Below are 23,823 nucleotides of genomic sequence, written 5' to 3'. Positions count from 1 at the left end.
TGAAGCTGCCTCGGCTGATCCTAATAAAAAAAATATTGCTTTTTCCAAGCCTAAACTGAGGGCCCTTTCACACGGTCATATAAATCAGGATATCATGGCAGATAATCCACAATATTTGCTTTGAACTGGAATATCTGAGTCCACACTGCCATATAATCCAATTCAATGTGGATTTTATACAGTTGTGTGGAAGGGGCCAGAATGAAATGTCTGTAGTCTTCCAATCATTTTTGGACTTTGGTTTCTGTAAGAACTAGCTAGCATGGCAAAGGATTATGGAAGATGTGCCCCAAATATCTTTTGATCAAAGCCTCTGTAAACCTGTCTTACTGAGAAAAGGAAAGTCTATATCTAGTCAATGACATTCATATTCCTGAAATGGCTTAATTTTTAGCTGTGAACAAAAAATGGTTAATAATAGTAATTTGTTATATGAATTAAACAGGCTTTGTTTCATCCAGTAAATAAATTATCTCAACACATCCCAACACTGAACTGTTAATGAATTCTTCTCATAAACACTTTGTTCTCCCACTTGAACTGGAGATCTTCTGCAAGATCGCTCCTACCGGTCTTACAGAGATAGCGAGAGAGAAGCTGGAGCTTGTCAGCAGATCTTGGAAGATTCCTCTTCCAGAAGCACAGGAGCTCATAGATCTGTGCACTGAGATTATCAGGGCACTTCAGTTTAATAAGCTGAAGAGTGCTTCGGTGGAGAGGCAGAGAGAGTGCGAGGTATGAAGCGTTATCTTCCGACAGCTCTTGTGACAGCCAGTATAGCAAGTTGTCCCACAGGGCCTCTGTAAGTCAAAATATTAACATAGGAAGAGTTTTTAGAAGTGAATGTTATTTAAAAGCCTTCTAAACGAAGGAAATTAGGCTACATTCACTCATGAAAGACACATCAGAGTGTAAAAATACAAAATGTATGTCACAATAATTGTAGAACTAAGTGCTGCATTTGTGATGTTTTTTTCCCCCTCCTTCTACTGCTCTCTTTCTCTCTTTTCTTTCATAAACAGCATCCAGGGAGAATTAGATGCTGTTCTGGTCTGTGTTCTCACCCCAACTCCTCATGTATTTTACTAAGCAAATAACCAATCACTTAACTGTTAGTTGGCCTAGGGCACTTTTTACACTGCAGATGCCAAGTTGCATGGCTTGATAACAAGATAGAGTGATACAACTATCTCAGATTGCAAATTTTGAGTGTCAAAAAGAAAGCAAATATTTTCTTTATTATTATTGGATTTCTACTGCTAGGAAGGTGTGAATTGCTATAAGACATTCTGTCTCATGTGCTAGACTCGGTTTGGATACTTTTAGCTCGGATGAAGTAGATATATTTTATGCTCAAGCAACAAACTATTTTGAGAACATGAGAAGAATCGTGCTGGATCAGACTAAGGGCCAACCTAGTCCAATATTCCAGTCACAGAGTATCCAACAAGTTATCGAAGGTAAGACCACACATAGGACATGCAATCAACTTCATGTTACACACTCCAGCAAGTGATATACAGAGGAAAACTACATCCAGGACTGGAGACAATGTATCTTGATTAGCTATTTTTGATGATCTTGTGAATTTATCCTATCTTCCTTTAAAACCATCCAAGTTGATGAGTACAACTACATCATCTCCCAGTGAATTCCACAGTTAAAATATGCCTGTGTGACTATTTACTTCCTTTTACCTGTCCTGGGTCTCCTACTTGATGGTTCCAAAACAGATGATCTCACATTCTAATATCAAAAAAGGATAAAGACTTCTCCCCGTTCATCATGTATAATCAGGGGTGGCTCAACCCATTACGCAAAGTAAGCATTTGCAGTACAGTTGATTTTGCCCAGGGGTGCTCTTGTGGCGCTCTTGGGAGAAATAGACCTTGACATATGTGAGTTGTAGTTAGTGGGATGTATAGTTCACCTACAATCAAAGAGCTTTTTGAACTTTTTGAACCAATGATGGAATTGAACCAAATATGGCACACAGAACTCCCACAATGAACAGAAAATATATATCACTGATTGGTTAGGGGGGAGGGGCGCGCCAAAATACTGTTTACTTACCGTTGAAAATTACCTAGGGCCGCCTCTGAGTATAATTTTACACATCTCAATTATTTCTCCTCTTATGTCTATCTCCTAAGCTAAACAGACCCAAATAGTGTAACCTTTTCACATGGGTGAGCTCTTATAGCCTTTTGATCATTTTGATTGCCCTTTTCTGTACCATTTTCAGCTTCACAATATTCTGATAGGATAAGGCCCTTCCACACCACACAGTTATATTGCCAACATTTCAATTTAAACAATATGAGTTGAAGGAACAATATGAAGAATTCTCCTCCATAGAGAAGTGATGCCTCATCTAATTGAAGACTTGAGTGTTCCAGACAATGTTGCCATGGGAGTTAAAGTGGAATCATTCTGCTCTCATTGTCTGGTGTGAAAATATCTCCAAGTATCAAGTATTCTAGATATGATAATGCTTTGAATTTGAAAAAAGAGTTTTATTTTCAGTTCCTTTTCTAATTGGGCTCAATATAAACAAAGTACTTTTTAAAAAGCCAATTAACTGGGTCCATGTTTTCTGTCCATCACTCTTAGATCAGGATTCTTTTGTGGTACAGGCAGTTCCCGAGTTACAAACATCTGAAGTACAAATTACTCATAATGGGGATGAGACAACAGGAAGTGGGAGAAATCTACCCCTAGGAAGAGAAATTCATCCTAAAAGAGTTATCATGGGGAAAAAGTATCTCTGCTGAAGCTTTAGCACCAATTGTTGTTTCCACAACAAGCCACATTTTTCTAAAACCAATTATCACCCCCACAAATCATATCCCTGGTCTTATTATTATCACAGGTACAGAAAATGAGGTAAAATCTTCTGAACAGGGATACAGAGAACAAAACAAACACCACAAGGGTGTTAACCCTTTCCTATGCAATCCAAAGCTTACATACACACTGCTGGAGTTACACTTTAAAATGTATCTGTTCCAACTTACATACAACTTAAGAACAAACCTACAGAACCTATCTTGTTTAATACTTGGGGACTGCCTGTATATGGCAAATTTGGCTACTTTATCCTACTCTCAAATTCTTTACACTTTCTTACATTTTCAATTTTGATATTCATTTTTTTGATTGGAAATATATATATATTTGTTCTGGTGACCCTGAACAGTTTATTATCACCAGGAACATCTTGGACTCTCTCTTGTTGATGAAGACACACAGAAGCCTGATAGAGATAAAGCCAGGGGCAAGTACCAACCTCCTCTCTGGTATATTTCATCTACATCCTCTGTGCTGTCAAGACATAGCAGCTGAAGTCTGCAACATCTAGCTCCACCTTGAGTCTACAATGCTAAGCACACTTACTCCAGTGAGCTCAGTAGGACATTTGAATAATCTACATAGATAACATTGTACCCTGCAGGAATGGCAGAAAACCTTACCTGATAAATCGGTTGAAATTCTTTTTGTGCTTTGTGAACGTTTGATGAGCCTTTCTTTCTATGTTGGGGAAGATAAGCAGAAAGGGGCAAAAATTACTGAGGGACTTGAATATTGAAAGATAAGACTTTTTTTGTTAAGAAATTAAAGTCAAATGTTGGCATTGATGGATGCACATCTCATAAATGACATTTTCATTTCATTCCCCATATAGTTCAGTGAAAGAATCCCACCCCCCTTATTTGCAACAAAGTCCCCCTTCATGACTTTTCAATTGGGAGCCTTACTGCATTGAAACATTCTTGAGACATGTTTGTGTGACTCATATTTTGTCTTCACAATACCTCATGCAATAATTTTGTGTGAGATATATGGGCTGGCATAAAGTTATGTAATGAGAATTTTCTGATGGAACTGAAATGTTAATCCATATCTTCCTGAGGAGAATTCAGGCCCTATCTACATGGTCATTATAATGCAGATTGAACTGGATTACATGGTAGTGTAGACTCATATAATCTAGTTCAATGCAGTTCAGTCTGTATTATATGAGTCTTCACTGACCATACAATGCAATTCAAACTGCATTATATGGCAGTATAGATGGGGCCTTAATTCACAGTGAATTCCTGGGTGTGTGCTGCAATTCTAGCATTATGATTCTACTTAATGACTCCAGCAAATAGACTCCTTGGATTTGTATTTTAATAAGTGGCTTAGAAATTTCAGCTATAGAATGTTGGTCCCCTTTCTTGACCTATCAATATTAGAAATTTTTAGCAGGGAACTAGTAACGACAAGTGCAATGACTCCGTAGGGTAGAGCCATAGCCATTGACTTTGTATCAAATTGCAGGTGAAATCTCATCTCCACTACATAATCTATTTATTTATTTATTTTGAGTATTTATATCCCATCCTTCTCACCCCTGGAGGGGGACTCTATTTTGTGAAGTGATGCCCATAGTCTGAATAATACCAGGTCTTGATAGAAGTTAGGAATCTGATAGAAAAGGAACCACATTATGTTCCATAACACTTTGACTTTTGGATACAATTAGCAAACATAATTGCTCACAGCCCAGTGAGGAGCCCTCGATCATGAAGTAGGTTAAACCCTTATGCCAGCTGGACTGAAGACCGAAAGTTCATAGGTTTGAATCCGGGGAGAGCACGGATGAGCTCCCTCTGTCTGCTCCAGTTCCCCATGCAGGGACATGAGAGACGCCTCCCCAAGGATGGTAAAACATCAAAACATCCGGGTGTCCCCTGGGAAATGTCCTTGCAGATGGCCAATTCTCTCATACCAGAAGCGACTTGCAGATTCTCAAGTCCCTCCTGACATGGAAAAAAAAAAGCATGATAAGTCAACAAGGTAGCAACTTACTTTTGGCAAGGTGAGAGCCAGTTTGCAGAGAAGGTCTTGATCCTGATAATCATCCAGCTGAAGTGGTTGTTCCAGGTTCTTGGCAATAGTTTCTTTGCTCACTCTGTAGAACAAGGCAGTCCCTTTGTAATGGGGTGAACTGTAGTTGCCAAATTCATCCACTTCCTTGATATGGAGGGCAAGCTTGGGCTTTCTTTGTGAATGAAAAGTGAGCTTGAATGTTTTACCAAAGGACTCCCTATGATCTGTAGAAATTTAATGCAAAAGATAAAAACAAAACCATGTTAATACTATGAATATGAATACTTTTGAAAAGGATCTGTGTGCTTTATTTGTTAATGTGTGTGTACTGGCTTCCCTTGGGGAAAATGTCTTGACCAACATAACATGTCAATAGATTTTCCTGATGCACAACTCAGGTTCATCACAGGGATAACTGGAGTATTATACATCTGTTGTCCCCATAAATATATCTAACCAAGGCCTTTTAAGAGTTTTGTAAAGTATCGGATGAACTTCCAGATTTGATATATTCTCACATGGAGGGCCACATCACAAGGACAAGGCAATATTACTCAGCGACTTAGTGAATCCCAAAAATAATTGCTGGCAAACAAGGTGGCCCTAGGTAATTTTCAACGGTAAGTAAACAGTATTTTGCCCCCCCCCCCCCAAACCAATCACTGATATATATTTTCTGTTCGTCGTGGGAGTTGTGTGTGCCATATTTGGTTCAATTCCATCATTGGTGGAGTTCAGAATGCTCTTTGATTGTAGGTGAACTATACATCCCAGTAACTACAACTCACATATGTCAAGGTCTATTTTCCCCCAAGAGCGCCTCAAGAGCACCCCTGGGCAAAATCAACTATACTGCAAATGCTTACTTTACGTAATGGGTTGAGCCGCCCCTGCTGGCAAATCACAATCAGTTATAGGATCAGAGATGATGAAATTGGTTAAGTGCAACTAAATTTAAAATATATTGCAAAGTGAATAAGAAATTTAAAACGAAGTTATATATCTCTACTATCTTTTCTAATATGCTGTGAAAAAGTCTAAGCAGCTTTACTGATATGGGTCAGTATGACTCCATGGTATAGAAAGTACAGTACAATCCCTGTATCTATGGGACTAGTATCCAAGGTTTCATTTTTCCATGTTTGACAAAATATGTCCTCTTTAGACATTTTATATGTCCTCCAATAAGACCGTGGTATTCTTGAGCCAGGCATCCTACATTTCAATAGTATATTCACTATTATACATAGTTTTGCATATTCAAATAAAGTCCAGGAGTGTATATCCTGCCGATGCAGGGATCATACTATAGTTATAAAGCAGAAAATGTATTCACCTGAAGCAAAAATGTTTCCACTAAATCTAAAATAAACCTGTTCCCCTTCTCTCATCTTGAACTGCTGGGAAGGTTCTGGGGGACCAGAATATCCATTTTCACGTAGATTCTGGAGCTCCAAGTTCAGTTCCTTGGATGGAGCCAGCAAGACAACAATCTGGTAAGGATCTTCTCTTTTGCAATATAATACCACTTTGACCATGGTGTTGTAAATAGCCTCTTCCAGTTTCCCAATAAACTGACTCAGATGTGTATTGTCCACCGAAGAGGATAGACGAATGACCATAAATCTGCATTTTTAAAAAGGTACAGTGATATCTCTTTTAAACAGTGAACAAGAGAACAACCAATGAAAAAGAAACACAATTTGGCTTCCACCTTCCTTAAAAATATAGTTGGGATTTCATATGCAACTAATTTTGTTTGGATCAGGACAGTCTTATTTTTATCAATATTTTCTAACTAAACTGAACAACGTATTTAACAAAATGTTGTTACACAGTTTTTTTCCTCTGGGTATGCAGGCTGTAGATCTGAAATTTCTACTGACAATAATTATCATGCCCTGTACATAAAATGACAGTTTCATGAACACAGACATGCTGAAGCATCTATACCCATAGCGTGAAACTATGTGATATACTGTACATAGTTTTAAAATATTTGAAATATTTAAAATTTTGTTTTATGTTTAATTATGTTTATTAGACACATAAATTAAACATAAAATATTTTATATTTAATTATGTTTAATTTAGTTTATTTAAAGTATGTCTATGGTTTTAAATTATTTTGTTTATTTCAGTTTTAATTTTTAAGATATTCTGAAATCTTTAATATAGTGTGGAGTATTAACATTTTAATAAAATAAGAAACAATTTTAAATATCATGTTGTCTCACCTCTCTAAGGGTTCATCCAGTTCAAATACGACAAGGCCGTTCTGTGCATTTCGCACTGCGATGTCATCCATTACAGACCATTCCTCTTCTTTGTTCTTGTATCCCAGTAATTTCAAGGATTCGTTTAGATTCTCCCTATGTTTTCTTGGGGAGGCACTCATTGCTCTAGAGAATAAAAATGTGTTCAAGACTTAAAATCTAAAAGCAAGACCTGCAACTTTTGGGAAATTAAAGCATTTGTATTTAGTCCTGAGAATCCATATCTATTAAATGGTTTACATTCCCAAGAACTGTCCCAATTCTGGCAAATAAGAAAAAAAGTCACTTTCTTTATAGATCTTCATATTTCTTGCCTGACATTTCCTTGATGGATGCTAAGCAACTAAGAGTAAGCAATATGATACTCTCTCTATATATTTGACTATCACTATCATTGTTTCTAACCATTGGGCAGGCTGTCTTGAACTGGTGAGAGCTGTAACCAAAAATATCTGGAGATAACCATGTTATCCCTTCTGTCCTGTCAGGTTAGTATTTATTTAACCAGAACATCATGATATGTAATGATGCCTATTTGCCGAGTGAATGCTGAAAATTTTCTTTTGTTTACAGTTTTATCTGGGAATGGGAAAACTATTGCTAATTGCTGAAGGTAAGGATTGCTGTATATGCAATATGAGGGAAGTGATCACACATGTTATGGGGTGGAGTGGAAGAACTCAGTAGATAGATCAAGTATGAGCAAGTTTATGGAAATAAGCAGATCAGGAACCTAGTGGTATAGCCCTCCATCCTTAGCAACCTGCTGTTAATACCATTTTTTGCCACAAAGATGGCAATTACCCTGGAAAATGGGGTGTTTTTCTTGTTTCACAGAAGAAATGGGAGCATTCATAGTGTTGCTGACACCTACCGTGGCAGGAACTGGGTTTGCATGTGCATGAAAAAAATATTCATTGGGAACTTTGCACACTAATGCAAATTCTACACCCAGCATAAGAAATTGCTTTAAAATGAATGCCTACAGAATTTGATTAGAATTCGCTCATGAGAGGGAACATTCCCATTTTTCACTTTTTCACATAAGATCAATTACATTTCAGATGGGAATTGCAAGAGTTTTTGCATGTTTTGATCATTTCCTTTTCTTTTTTTCTGTTTGCATTTTGTAAATGTTTTCTTGCATAAAAGGCTTTGGTTTTGTGTGAAATACAAGATTTTGTGGAGGATACAGTATTTTATGCTCAATCCATTTTTGCACAACATACCATTTTTGGTTTTGTTGTTATTCCAGTTGACAAAGAAAATGATAATCTTGGCCCTCCGTGCAAGAGCTAAAATTATTCCGGGAGTGAACAGTTTTTGGGGATGAACATTTTTCATATCCTTAGAACTTGTAAAAAGGTTTCATGTAGCAATTGTTTCTCACCGATAAGGATGCATAGTGGTAACTCTGTGTGCAGAAGCACTTGTTGCTCTCACGTGGTCCATCACATCACCCTCCATCTTCTTCTCTTGATTTGGAGGACATGGTAAAATAACTGTGACAGATTTGTTGAATGGCTGGGAAGAGGGATGTTGCAGATACACCAGAGGGCTTGTCGATACTATTGAATGATATGCGTCATGCTTTGCTTTTAATAAGGAAATTGTAGATGGCTCGACTGGTTGTACCTGAATACAATTGGTATTGTTACTAATTGCCATTACTGTCATTAACATAGCTATTGATGTCATTGTTACAGTTGCTATAATTGGTGTGGTCTAAGGGATTCTTCTCAATAATTTAAACCCTTAGGAGAGCTAATACTGATTCAAAATGCTGGCTAAACCTACCTGCATTTACTAATCTACAAATCCACATACATATGTAAAAAGATGTATCTATTTCCCCTCTGTTTGCCTTCCGAAATAAAGAACTAAAATAATATAATATCAGGCTCTGAAGTTGTTTGGCCTGTAGGAGGACTGGGGAAAATTGGCCCTAGCCGCTGCTCCAGAGCCACTATAGCTGGGCTCCAGAAACATAATGGAAAATATAAAATGTCTGGGACTAGCAGATTGCTTTCTATCTAATTTATTTTCCTCCAACGCTGCTTCCTTTCCCAATAAAAGGAATAGGAAATGGAAGAATACATGTGGGAGCCCAGTGAGGAGAGTATACAAAGTCTAGCCATGCCCTTTATGTGAGCCCTGCAAGCAATGGACACAACACTTCACAGAATAGTGTATTCAGTATCTCCTAAAACATGTAATTCAAAGCCCTATGATTAGTGATTTTTGGAATGGTAATTCCAAAAGAGAAAGGCAGTGGTAGAACAGCAGCACCTAAAAGTCCTATCTGAACAAAATTGACAAGAAACTCTGGTGGTAGATTCACCAATAGGTTGCCATACATTCAAAGTGACTTGAAAGTACATAACAACATTAGTATGGAAGAATTGATAGAGTTGTGGTCCAAAACAGAAACTTTTCCAAGGTCTAATTTTGTAGTTATTTTTGTTTTTTGCAAAACTGGGGGCCAACAGACAATCACAGTTATACCAAATCTGTCCTTGCCTGTCTCTTGAAACAGCAGTGTTCACAAAATAAATCAGGCTGCAATTCCCCAGCTATGCTTATTAAAACTGAGCTGAATTCTGACCAAAGGCAATACTGACCTAATACTGTGATGTGCTGTCAGGGACTTCCCTTTCCTATGAGCAAAGAAATGGACTCAGTAAGTAGAAAAGGGAATCCCCCATCTGTGCAATTCCCTTCCTACTTACAGCAGATGGGACTAAGTTCCTGGGGGTATGGGAGTCTGCAGAATGAACAACAACTTCTGCTCACTTTTCACCACTGACCGTCACATAAAACCTAAAATAAGCATGCAGCTTTGACTAACTACCTCGGTATATCCTACAAAGTAGCTATGTTGCCCTTTCCTCTCTTCTGTGTGTCCACATTAAAGGGATTGGAGTGGGGGGCTTTAGTAAAAATAAATCATTCTTACAATTAGGAATTTAGGTCTTGAACAATAAAGGGAAAAATAGTTACATAGAAAGGAATTTCTAAACAAGTACAAATGTTGATACCTTGCACCTTCATTTATGATCATAGGGCGTAACTTGATTTAAGCTATTTTCTCTTTCCTGTGCCTTAACTTTTACATATACAGGAATCTAGAGTCTAAGTGATGCTGTTAGATAAATAAATAAAAAAATAAAAAAATAAGAGTACTACATTAAATGGTAAATTATTTTTTTATTCAATTAATTGAATTAAATTAATTCTACTCAATAAATAAATAAATAAATTTGAGAGTCAGGAAGTTAATTTGACACATGGTACAATGCAAATTTGAGATATCCAAGCATCAACTCCCCATTGAAACTTGCTTTACGCTTTCCTGTTGTCACGTAAAATGTTTAAAAGACTCGACTGATGAGATTGTTGTGAGTCAGCGTCTGTCTCATGTACCTACTAGGAGTAGTAGAAGGAAACGTGGTTTAGAAGAAGAAGACGCTCAGCAACAGCTGAAACGTATTAGAGACTTGTTCTTAGAGCCTACGGATGAGGAGGATTTTGAGGGTTTTACTCCCGAGGAAATGGAGCTGGAGGATTACCGCGGTGTAAAGCGAGTAGCAAGCAGCTCGGATAGTGATGTGGGATCTGTTTCTAAACGCCTTAGAGATGTGGCTGATTGTGAGGAGTTTGACAGCGAAGAGGAAGAGCTGGACTGGACCAAGGTTCAGGAAGTGATAGATGTGATTCATGCTCCCACGTCTAGCGATGAATTCCAGGGTTTTAATGACACTTGGGTTTCAGATAATACTTTGCAGGATGCAGTCCGAAGTACAGATTAGCAGCAATGGCGAAGTCGGGATTCACCTGTGGAAATGGATGCACCTGAAAGTAACTCCAGCGACTCGGATGAGATTTAAGGAGCAGTTTGGCAACAGACCAGTTGCAGAGTTCAAAGTGTCGCGTTACCATGTGCCTTGTGTCTAACTCTTGCCCTGAGCTCCTGCTTTCAGCTTCGTGGATTCCTGATCGTGTGGACAACCTTGCCGGAACTGGATTCGTGAGTCTTCTCCTGCCCTGACCCTCGGACTGCCTGACTACTCTACGCCTCTGCTAATCCCTTGGTGACTTCGTTGGACCGCTCTTCATGCGGATTGCTGTTTGCTGTTTTGTTTGGCTTTGAAACGAACTGAGTTTCCGTTGCTGAATTCAAGCTGCTCTGCCTGTGTTTTGGTTGCTTTCCTTTTTCCAGAAAGGATTGACTGGGACTTGGTTTGTTTACATTCTTGCTGACAGCAAGCCTTTTGTGTTTACAGCTCTGCCTTTAAGAGCCCTTTTTGTTGTGTTAATAGACATTAAAGACCTTTGTTTAACTCCTTAACTGCCGTTTTGCCTTTCTGGTCCGCCTGGGTCTTGACAGAGATTGTTTTATGGTTTTAATAACTGTTTTGATATTTGATGATGTACTGTTTTTAATATGATTTATGTTTATAGTATGGTTTTAATATTGCAGTTGTAAGGCATTGAATTTTTGCCATAATAATGAACTGCTGTAAATAATGATAATAATAATAATAATAATAATAATAATAATAATAACAATAATACATTTTATCTTTTTGAAAAGAGGCTGTGGTGGGTACATGAAAGTCGTGGACCATGCAATGGATAATTCCTTGGAATTATGTCAAAAACCTCTAATATATTAGTACTAATTATTGTTTTAAAATGTACATCAATTGGATGCAAATATTGTTCCTGATTTTACAAATACTGTGTTAAATGTAAAATTTTCCCCTTGACATTAAGTCTAGTTGAGACCACTCATCTCAATTTCTAAGCCGAAGACCTGGCATTGTCCGTAGACATCTCCTAGGTCATGTGGCCGGCATGACTGCATGGAACACTATTACCTTCTTGCTGAAGTGGTATCTATTGATGTACTCATATTTGCATGTTTTTGAACTACTAGGTTGGCAGAATGTGGGGCTAACAATGGGAGCTCACCCTGCCCCATGGATTCGAACTGCTGACCTTCCAGTCAGCAAGGTTTGCAGCTTAGTGGTTTAACCCGCTGCGCCACCATGGCACATTATAATATTATACTATAAACACATTTATTTATTCATTTAAAAACCTTTACATAAAAAATACCTCCCATGATGCTGAAAAACACAGCTTTAAGACTGGATTATAAATGTTACACATTGTACTATCACCCACATCTACATTAACTTTAAAATATGAATACTTTACTCCCTCTTCTCTTCCCAGAATGACTGTGATACGTCACATTACTTCCACATTGTGATTCAAGCATAGATTTGTAGAGTCTGCAGGACTTTATTAGAGTGCCTGGGGCTTTATTAGTCAGAGAACTTAATTTTAAAAGAAATGAACAGCTTTCTTTTCCTCCAAGGAAAAAGGCAGCCATGCAGAACTAATCTGTGAAGAGTATTATAGTCGACCTGAGATTAATGTGCTTCTTACACATGTTTTTCTTAAGCTTTTGCTGCCACCCAGAGGTGAAGAGAATGACAACCTCGGTTTCCTGATAGCAAAAATCTTCTAAAGAGGAACAAAGCAACAAGGAAGAAAGATGACCAACAATGTCGCAAAGTCATGAAATGAGAGCAAAATTTTAGGGTTAATATAATGCTTAACAGATTTGTTTATGATGAACCAAGTGTGTTTGTGGTCATAGTTCAACATTTGTGTCTCCATCTCAGGCAGTAGAATGTTTTTCTTAACACTACTGCATGCATTTTTCTGATTCAGTGAAAATAAGTCTGTTTTAGACTATGCTAGCTGTACCTGCCATGCATTGCTGTGGCCAACCTTTCCTCCCTCTTTCTCTCTTCCTTCCTTCCTTCCTTCCTTCCTTCTTTCTTTCTTTCCCCTTTTTTCTTTCATTCTCTCCTTCTTCTCTTCCTCTTCCCTTCCTCCCCCCTTTTCTTTCCCTTCCACTTTCTCCCGTTTCTTCCTTCTCTACCTATTCTTGGACTGTAACTCCCAGTTGTCTTCCTTATCAATCTATTTACCTACCTATCTATCTCTAACCTATCTATCTTATCTATCTGGAGGATTGCTGGGAGTTGCAGTCCAGGAATAGGAAATTGGAAATATGCAGGGATTGGGATGCTTTCAAAGATATCCAAGGAAAAGAAAGCTTGCAGCTTGGAAGCAGTGCATTTGGATCATCCTCCTTTCCTAAATGGCCTGATCTAGAGGATGATGGGAACTGTATTCTGGAAGAGAGTGTGGATATGCTATTGTGTGTTTTGTTTGCCAGAGGGAGTCATTTTGCGCATGTGCTGTAGCATCTTGTTGCTTTTTTGGCTTTTTAAGTCCCTTCTGCTGTGTTTTTCAGTGTTTTATGAGTGATGGTCACTCGTTGGGCTGATAGGTGTATTGTGTCCAAATTTAGTGTCAATTTGTCCAGTGATTTTTGAGTTATGTTAATCCCACAAATGAACATTACATGTTTTTATTTATATAGATGGAAACTCTGTCTCTGGTAGCAGATTTGTGAGGGCAATTTCATACATTGTATGTTAGTCACTGAGGGCCCTTCCACACAGCCCTATATCCCAGAATATCAAGGCAGAAAATCCCACATTATCTGAGTGTGGACTCAGATAACCCAGGCCGGATCCAGACAGGTCTTTATCCCAGAAACATTCATGTTAAGAAAATGTGTATGTTTCCGGAGGCCTGTCCACACCCACCCCAGACGTTCTCTTGGGACTAGCCTAAGCGAACATCTGAAGGCCCTACCCCCCTCCCCCAAGCCCCCAGAAAAGTAGTAAAAACTTATCTATCCTACATTAGAAGCCTTGGATGGCTCTACCAGCATGTAGAAATGACGCACCAGGAGAGCAGGGGGGTTAGCGATTTACCTCCCTCCTCCCCCCCCCCCCCCGTTCCCCTGGTGCATCATTTCTATGTGCCAGGAGAGCCATACGAGGCTTCTAATGGAAGATAGGTAAGTTTTTACTGTTTTTCTAAGGGATCTGGGAGCTTGAGGGAAGAGGGGTGAAAAGGTTCTAACAAGGTCATTCCTTTCCAAAGATCATAACATCTCAAAAGGGTTATGGAGAGTTTCATTTCCCAAAAGGATCTATGGCTAGACAGCTGCCAGAAAATATTTTTTAAACGACTGCATGAGATATGCTGATGTGCTGCAGGAAATCAGTTTTGAGTCCTGCATGGAGTATACCACCTTTACTTGAGTCTAGTGCATCATTGAGTCTGTATGGCAGTGTGCCAGAACATGACCATACAGCCTGGAAATTACGCAACACCCTAGTGATTCCCACCATGAAAGTCTTTGACAATAAATAGCACTAATTTCTTCTAACAAAAGAATGGGCTTATGCACTTTTCCCAGTGATGAATTTCCCAGAATTCCCAAGGATTTTGCTGACCAATATAGTATCTCTCAGGTGTACCTTTAGATGCATGGTGACTCGAGCACTGAATGTTGATGATGGATAGAAAAATGAAATCCTGGGATCCATACTTATTTTACGTGGGCCTCCTTTTCTCGGAATTGTGATTTTCTCCTGCTTTAAACATGAAACCACAGAAAAAATTCCAAGCTGAGAGGTTTTTATTTCAGCAAAGGTCTCCTGCATCAAAAAGAAAGAAATGAAAAATGATGGGTTTTAGAACAAACTGCAAAATAGTAATGTGAAAAATCAAGGTAAGGCAAGGATCTGAACAGAAATCAACATAGAAGTTGCAAACAGTTTTTTTTCCTCTGTGTTTCAGATGAACTTTATATATTTCATATTAATTGAGATTGAGTGTTGCTTCCTATGGAATCACCAATCTGTTAATTTATCAATAAAGAAGCCACACAGTTGAAGCTTAGACAAGTCTGTTTTCAGTACCCTAGGGCTGTATGGCTCTAACAGTATTGTGTGGGCTTCCATTTTTATTTGTAAATCTTCAGAGTAACTGTATATCATGCATTCTTGAGGGGGACATGAAAGAAGACTCCCGACATCTAGGCGTCCCCAGGGCAATATCTTTGTAGATGGCTGATTTTCTCACATCAGCATGCAACCAACCAATGAAACCATAACTGTATTCTCAATTTGCTTCTGACACAATAAATAAATATGCATTCTGGCGCACTATGATGAGATAAAAGAGGTTGCTCCTATTCATTCTTTCAGTGTTGCTCTTGACACTGCCAGAGAAGGGTCATCAATGTGTTGGGGAGCCACCAGAGATCACTTTTCACAACCAAGAGTAGTTCTTAGTGAAGGTCATGTAGAAACATGGCATTGACCCTGCCATGTTATTTCTTCATTCCATATTATTAAACCATCACTTGGAGAAGCCATAGGAACTTCTCTTATTCTGGGCAGTTTTGTTCAGAATTCACAAAGTAAGCATCTTTCCAAAAACCAAACAACTATTGTGCTTTTCAACAGTAGAATCCCAAGTCCAGCAATGGTCACACTGTGTAGCACTGTTCTCTGAAATAGAAACTAATAAGATAAGTGAGATATTAGCATTTTTATATAGGAGACAAACTAATTTTCCTGTGGGTTACACCTAAATTTTGCTTTATTTGTTTATTTAATTATTTTTATCAAGTCTTTCTCTCTTTCTTATATCCCACTTTTCACCTATTTCAACGTGGGAAAGAATTAAAACTTCAAGCATCTTTGCCCAGGAGAGGTGTACTTTTGTTCCACCTGATTCCTGGATGTAAGGGTGATCTGGCTGTGACACCTGTCACCCCATTGATCGCCAGGATTGATTTGGCTGATCTGGCTGGCTAGGTGGGTGAGTGGCTGACATCTTCAGAGGATCCTCTTAAAATGCCAGTCACAGATGCAGGTGAAACGTCAGCAGAAAATGATGCTAAAACATATAGCCTGGAAACCACACAACAGTCCAGTGATTCCAGCCGTGAAAGGCTTTGACAATACATTGAAGTAGGAATCCTCTGCAGTTGATTAGATTAAATTCTGAACACTCTAGAAGTTTCATTAACACGTTGAAGGCAAGTGGACAAACCGAAATAGTTTGTGTATCTCCAGAAATTTGCATTCCCCGAAGTTCTTGTGCAGGACAGACTTTATACAGGTTAAACATCCCTTACCTGGAAATCTGAAATATTCAAAAATTATTCTCATTAGTGATTGAGATAGTGACAAAAAAGAGGAAGCAAACTTGTTTTCTGTTGCCCTTGAACTAGGACTAGGAGCAATGGGTTCAAATTACAGGAAAGGAGATTCCACCTGAACATTACGAAGAATTTCCTGACCATACAAGCTGTTCAATAGTGGAACCCTCTGCCTCAGAATGTGGCGGAAGCTCCTTTCTTTTAAACAGAGGCTGGATGGCCATCTGTCAGGGGTACTTTGATTGTGCTTTTCTCTGCATGGAGGGGGTTGGACCAGATGGTCATGATGGCTCTAGTTGGCTCTTCCAACTCTATTATTCTATGATTTTATGTTTTCTAAATTGTCAACCAAAGGCCAAATTGGATCTGCCCAGTTACTAAAACACACACACTCCTAACATCTTAAGAGTTCACTAACCTTGTGGTTTCCTTGATGCCCTTCCAAAGAGACAGGAGTTAAGTAACATGATTGAAAGTCTGAGTTTGTCACTTTTACCATAATGTCTCGGTACATTCCTCTATAGTGTGGAATAAATGGGATTGCAACAGTGACTGGAGAAAGAAACAACGTGTCAGCCTGTGAACACTCGACATTGATGACATTGCTGACTAATTCTTCTGAATCATCCACCACCAATGAACTTAAGTCATTGACAAACTTGACTACTATGCTTTCTAGGATGCTACAAGGGGCTGTGATGCAGCAGGCCACTTCAGCTTCATTGGTACCATTCATTCCTACAAGAAATCTGTAGGAGACAAAACAATAGATTTTCAGACAGAATTATAAGGTTATCTGTTCAAAGTGTAGCACAGCAGTTGAGCCAGGAATCAAGAAATGTTCAGTTTGATTTTTCTTCTGCCATGAATCGACTTGATATTCTAAAGCCCCTTCTATGTTGGCCTTATATCCCAGGATCTGATCCCAGGTTATCTGCTTTAAACTGGATTATATATGTCTCCACTGCCATATAATCTGAGATAAACAGATTCTCTGGTATCAGATACTGGGATATAATGATGGTGTAGAAGGGGCCTTAGAGAAGCGGCTCTCTTAGTTCTCTTTCCCATTGTCCCCACACTATGAAGGCAATATGTGGACAATAATTCTGCTTTACTTAGTAGTGTTATTGTAAGTACTATAACAAGGTGAAGCTTGTGATATGTCTAGATTTTGAAAATGTTTAAAATGTTATTATCTATTAAAACACAATCTAATGAATATAAATGAACCTCCAAAAAACCCCAATGACAATAACAATAACAAATCACAAAAGCCTAGGTAAATAACCAAAAGCCTGGGTAAATAAACAGGCTAATATCAACCTATACAGACTTCTGCAAGTACATTATGTAATATTTGGACACCAGTCCCAAGAAAGCTCTGTATTGCTTCTCCACAAAAGACATTGTTCCTGAAGATAGGATAGAGATGAACATTTGCGGGCAGCTCTTAATAATATGCAAGTGCTCATAAGGAGAAGAACTCCATGGGTTAGTATATGTATTAGAACTAATATTATTTTCAAGTATCCATAAGTTAGTGACGCACACAAAGGGAATTGGACTATATTGAAAATAATAGTGGTTTTTATGCATAACAGTGGGATAATGTAGGCATGTGCCTCATGGTTCATAGGAAGCTGTTTGATTGATTTTTACATAACAGAAATGGGTATTAGGCACCCAATCTGCATCCTAGTTTGTCACTCTGGATACTGCATATATGTTGAACTTATGAAAAAAGCTTGACTCCTACCAGTCAGCTGTTTGCAGGGGGAAGATTAGGACAGTATCAACACAACCTCCCAGAATACAACTTTATGCCTTTGACATTGATTTCATTTAGGTTAATCATGCCAACACCACTGTTGAACTGTGGTGCATATGTTCATAAAGCAAACTGGATAGGAGCAATGTTCTATAGACCCTGACAATGATGTATACCTGAATCTCATTGTTACAGTTACTGCAAAGAAATAAAGGAAATAGAGATCTTTCAACTCAAAAATCCCTTGGAAAGTCTACTACTGAAGCTTCAAAGAAGACCACGTACTCTTACTTTTTGCTCACCCAGTCCCTGCCATTTTCTTCTTCCTCCAGGTTACCAATGGGAAGGTAAATGTTTTTAGGTAAGTATTCTGACCTTGTAGAACATTCTTGTTTTCTTTGGTCAATTTCATCACTCTTGTCTTTTTGATTAATCCTGTCATATCTCTTCTCTGGCTTTTCCACTGGCCTGTGATCTCTATTTGCACTCTCTTCTGGGCAGTCATTTATCTCTGCTTGCTTTTCTTGATTGGGAAGTATCAGCAGATTGCTTGCACTGTTGTTTTCCAGAAAGCAAGTGTTCCCATTGCTTTCTTGAAAGTCTTCCAAAGCATTTTTTCCTGATGTTTTTGTCCCCAAAGAGTTTCCTGAATCAACCCCATTTTCATTATCCTTGCTTGGTGAAGCAACTAATTTATCTGGTATATTTTGATTTTCTTTTCCTCCATGTGCTAGATATTCCAATTCTTTGTCATGTGTCTTCTGATGTGAGGATACAACTGTATCAATCACCATCTCTTTATTTTCTGTTTCTTGAGCTTTGTTTACTTCATCATCCATGGGAGAGGATTTTTGGAATGGTTTATTTACACAATCAAGCAACTGTATTTTTTTTACTTCCTCCTCATCAGCATCAGAATTCTCAGATACATATTTTTCCTGCTGAACTCCATTCGTTTTTCCACAATTCATTTCAAGCAGTTTCTTTTCTGATTCTTCAAAGTGTCCAACAGCATGTAATATTTGCTTATGTAATTGTAGAAGCCAATCTACAAGGCTGCTCCCCTCTGAAAAGAGCAAGATATATATAAATAAATTACATGTGTGTATCCCATTGCTTGTGATTTGTTTTATATATATATAATTTTTATTCAGTTTTAAACATACATAGGCTAAAATGAAGAACAATTTAGTTATACAAAGACATGTACACATAAACAAAGCCAAAACAAACTAACCAAAAAATCCCTCTTTTAAACCCAAGCACACCACTACTATGACACCAGATGGAAAAAATAAAACAAACAAAAAACTAAGGAAATGGGGTTGGGGAAGCTGTGAGGGTGGGGACATTTGGGGTTGGAATGGGGGAAGGGAATATTACACTAAGGGTATAGTTAGAACTTCCCATCTTCTTTATCATGATAATATTTCCTCTTTCTAGTCTTTCTAATATTCCTGATGCATTCTTCTCTTCTTCTTTCTTCTCCAATGTCTGGCAGTGGGTTGACTACATCAATGATCTACATCATTATTTTTATATTCTTTTGAATTAAATAATCTCTCACTGAGTTCCAGTTTGTTTCTTCTTTATATATTCCCTGATTTTTTTTAAAAAAAAAGACCGAGGCAATTCATCCATGTTTCTGATTTCTCTCGCATTTTAATTAGCCAATTCTCAATTTTAGGTATTTTTTTCAATCTTCACATTCTTGCATATACTATTCTTGCAGCTGTTGTTATATATGCTAATAGAATATCTTCATTCTTTTAAAGATTTACATTCGTTATTCCTAACAGAAAAATTCCCGGATGTATTTGAAATGTTATATTTATAATTTTTTAAAATTTCCTCATCAATTTTGTTCCAATACTCTTTGGCTTTCCTACACGTCCACCACATATGGTAGAACGAGCCTTCCTGTGTTTTCCATTTCCAACATTTGGTTTGCAACTTTTTATTAAATTGTCATAATTTGGGGGAGGGGGGGTGTGATGTACCACCTGTACATAATTTTAAACCAATTTTCCCTGAGATCGTATGCATATAGACTCTTTAATTTCCTATTCCAAATATGTTGTGATTTGTTAAGTTGAAAAAATACATAAACACTTTGATTTGTACACAGTCCAGGAATCAGATAACTTTTAGGATGAGTTGGGACCCTAACAGTGTGTCATCTTCTTTTCCCTCCCTCGCTTGTGCATGTCTTTCTGTTCTATCGCCTCGCTCTGCTTTCCCTTCTCTCTCTTCCGTGCATCTTTTCCCACTTCCTCTCTCTCTCTCTCTCTCTCTCTCTCTCTGAGGTGTCTCTCTGTCCCTCCTTTCTCACGTGCATGCCTGTCTCTCTGCCTCCCCCCCCTCTCTCTCTCCCGCATGTCTATCTCTCCCCCCGCCTTCCAACCTTTCTCCCTCGGCCCCCTTGCTCCCAAAGGCCTTCTGTTCTCACTTCCCTTGCCCTCAAAAGCCCCCACCCATCTTCCTCACTAACCAGATCCTTTCCCCCTCACAATCCTTTTTTCCACAACACTTTTTTCCCCTCCCACCACTCAGGGTGCTTTGATTGTGCTTTTCCTGCATGGCAGAAGGATGGCCCCTGGGGTCTTCCACTGAAATACTGTTAAGTATATGTTGGCCAAAAAGTTGGCCTATACCTGATTATATATATATATATATACACACACACACACACACACACACATACATACAGTATACATAATATAGAATATAATATATAAACTTTTCTTGGGGCACTACAATAAACTTTTGCTTCAAAAAGGGCTCTGTGGCTACAAGACATTTGAGAACCCCTGCTCCAACTACTTGGTCTGACAATACCTTTTTCAAGTTTGCCATAGGCTGCACTTTGTGATTCTCACTATGCTGAATCATTTGGAAAAAAACAGCATCGCTTATCACTTCGAAGTCTAGATTTTCAGTGAACACTTTAGATAACACCAGTCCTACTTCAGATTGTAAAACATATTTGCAAATTTTATTATGTTCGTCCATTGAGGAACCTTGTCAATCTTCTCTGAGATTTTTCTTTTTGTGAGACTGGAAATATGAACCTCCTCCCTTTCTTTCTATTAGCTTTTATGCACAGGGGGTTTTCCATGCAAAAAAAGAAAAAAAAACCCTATGTATTATGTCATACAACCTATCCTTCAACCCATCCCAAACTACCCTGCTTCCCCACATAATATTTACCTGCCAATCTTTATATGTGGTGGGCACTTTGGAGAGGGTGTAACTGAAAGTAAGATACACTTCCTCCTATCCTTTTTTATTGATGTTTAACCAATTATTAATTTATAGAAGAATCCCGATTGTTTAGTTTGCTGAGGAAACTTTGGTGGGGATTTTATCAATATATAGTATATAATCTATCATGTCACTTAGATGATATATTGTTTGTAATGTGAACTAGATGACATATTGTCTATTATGTCACCTAGATGATGTATGTCTATCATCTCACTTAGATGAAAGATATCCACACACTTGTTGATAACTGAAAAATAATTTTTTAAATGATTGCAGCAGGAAGAAGCCTGTCCTATGATTTTTCCAACCAAATATCTAACCTCTTATATGTTGCTATATAGAAAACTCAAAGTATGTGTGTATGTATGCATGTATGAATGCGTGAACCACAAGATTTTCTATATGGCACGATGGATATGGACCAAAATTGGTAAAAACAAGAGGAAAAGAAAGAAGAAAAGGAAGAAAAAGAGAAAAGGGAAGAGAAAGAAAGAAATAACCAAACAATGGCAAATGGATAATGAAGGAAGAAAAACTGGAAAGTGGGAAAGGTGTATGTGGGACAAAAGGAAGGGGAGGAAAAAAAGAAGGAAGGGAAAGAGAGAAGGGAAAAGGAAAGAGAAGGGAGAAGGAGGGAGGGAGCAAAGAAAAAAAAAGTGAAGGAGGTAGAAAGGAAAGAAAGAATTAAGAGAAAACGGAGAGGAGGAGAAAGGAAGGGGAAAGAAAGGGAAAAGGTGAGAAAGGGTTGAAGGAAGTAAAAGAAAAAAGAAAGGAAAAAAGGAAGCATAAAATAAAGAAAAGATGGGAAGGGAAGAGCAAGGGGAGTAAAGGAATAAAAACAGGGACAGTGTATGAAGTAAAGGGGCGGGGGAGGAAGCCAAACAGAAAGAAAAGGGGGAAAGCAAAGGGAGAGAAAAAAGGAGGAAATGAACAAGAACAAGGGTGGAGAAACAAGGAAGGGAGGGAGGGAAGAAGAAAAAGGGGAAAGATATGAGTGGAATGAAGGAAAAAAATAGAAAACGGAATGGAAAGAAAAGGAAAGGAAAGGGAAAAGAAAGGAAGATATAGGAAAGAAAATGAAAAAGAAGTGAGAGTGAAGGTGTATAAGGGATAGAAAGGGAAAAGGAAAGAAAGATAAGAAAGATCAACATGGAAAGGGAAAAAAGGGGGGGGGGAGCCCAAAAACCCAAAACTGGAGTACTTTGCACAACATGGGTGATAATCAGTAACAGCATTTGTAAATTGCACAGTTCATAATAGCAGAATATTAAATATGTTTAGAAATTATCTATTAATTTAAATAATTAAAAGCAGGATTTTTTTCCCTAGCACATTTATTAATGATGCCATCTTTCTTTGTGACTGATATTCCAACCTCATTATACCCAAGGTTTGGCTGCATATTACAGTTCTCCTGTGCTATACTTAAAACCAGATTCGCAACTATGACCCTCCGGATATTTCAAATTTACAATTCTCAGCATAGACAGTTAGAGGTAGTTCTCAGAGTTGTGGTATGAAAGCTTCTGGACAGCCACAATTTCCTCATCTTAGCTCAAATGGCATTTGGTTTCCTCCCTCTGTAAAGGGACATTAAGTCCAGTTGTGTCCCACTCTGTGGGGTGGTGCTCATATCCATATTCTAAGCTGAAGAGCTGGCATTGTCCGTAGACACCTCCAAGATCATGTGGCCAGCAAGACTGCATGGAGCGTTACCTTCCTGCTGAAGCAGTACCTACTGATCTACTCACATTTGCATGTTTTCAAACTGCTAGGTTGGCAGAAGCTGGGCCTAATAGCGGGAGTTCTACCTGCTCCCCAGATTCGAACCACTGACCTTTCAGTCAGCAAGTTCAGCAACTCAGTGGCTTAACCCACTGTACCACCAGGGAGCCCTTCTCCCTATCTAGAAATCTGTAAAAACATAGTATTCAAAGATACACAGTGTTTGAGAAACTACATCTGAGTTAGCTGTTTAAATTCAGGTAACCTTGATTCACAGATATATATGATGGTGAAACATATATTTCTTTTTCACGAATCTAATATTACTTGCCTTGACTTGAAATGTATTGTGAACTTTCCCCATGATGCTCATTCAGTAGCTTGCTGGTATCTTGAAGAATCTTAGTTGTGTGCTTCAGTTGCCAGTTGAAGGCTTTGAGGAGGTCCAAAAGAAGAGGAGTCAGTTTTGGAATATACTCCACTATCTTCTCATTGTCTTGGCAGTTACTTTTGAGAAAAGTATTTTCTAATGTTAGATTGAGTTGACAGATATGTTCCAATATTTTTTCCAGATGATCAGCAACGCCTTCCACTGTTTCCATTGCGAATCAAAGAACTAATGGTGGATGAGCTTCTTTTTTAATTATTCAAAGAACAATTTTCAAAGGCTTCTTCCCCTCTCAGGATACCTATTGCTAAGCCTGGGAAATAAATTGTACTAGTTCTTTGAAAAATAAGCACTTGGTGATGAAACACAGAGTTGCTGTTGACGGTAAAAAAAGTTACTAGGTGAC

At 38.3% G+C, this 23,823-nt stretch overlaps 1 protein-coding gene across 1 annotated transcript; it reads right to left on the bottom strand.

Moving 5' to 3' along the window:
- Positions 1-498: 498 nt before the first annotated feature.
- DTHD1 (death domain containing 1) lies at positions 499-23,589 on the bottom strand. Its single transcript, XM_060779558.2, has 10 exons — positions 23,361-23,589; positions 18,329-19,103; positions 16,685-17,015; positions 14,573-14,752; positions 8,545-8,789; positions 7,116-7,280; positions 6,215-6,504; positions 4,858-5,102; positions 3,474-3,531; positions 499-800 (listed from the first exon to the last, which is right to left on the bottom strand). Exons 2-10 carry the CDS (start codon positions 19,006-19,008, stop codon positions 499-501), a joined length of 2,496 nt encoding a protein of 831 aa, XP_060635541.2. The 5' UTR covers positions 19,009-19,103; positions 23,361-23,589.
- Between the last annotated feature and the right edge of the window lie 234 nt (positions 23,590-23,823).

This window comes from Anolis sagrei, chromosome 5 (genome assembly GCF_037176765.1).
Source record: "Anolis sagrei isolate rAnoSag1 chromosome 5, rAnoSag1.mat, whole genome shotgun sequence".
Classification (NCBI taxonomy): Eukaryota; Metazoa; Chordata; class Lepidosauria; order Squamata; family Dactyloidae; genus Anolis; species Anolis sagrei.
This window is presented reverse-complemented; position numbering and strand designations above follow the sequence as displayed.

Excerpts from the sequence above, each read along its gene's own strand:
- DTHD1 (XM_060779558.2), bottom strand. The coding sequence starts at position 19,008 with ATGAATTGTGGAAAAACGAATGGAGTTCAGCAGGAAAAATATGTATCT. Across the intron at positions 5,103-6,214 it reads TGGAAACATTTTTGCTTCAG|ATCATAGGGAGTCCTTTGGT; the intron begins GTGAATACATTT and ends AAATTTCTACAG. Across the intron at positions 3,532-4,857 it reads TGGCTCTCACCTTGCCAAAA|AAAGAAAGGCTCATCAAACG; the intron begins GTAAGTTGCTAC and ends TCCCCAACATAG.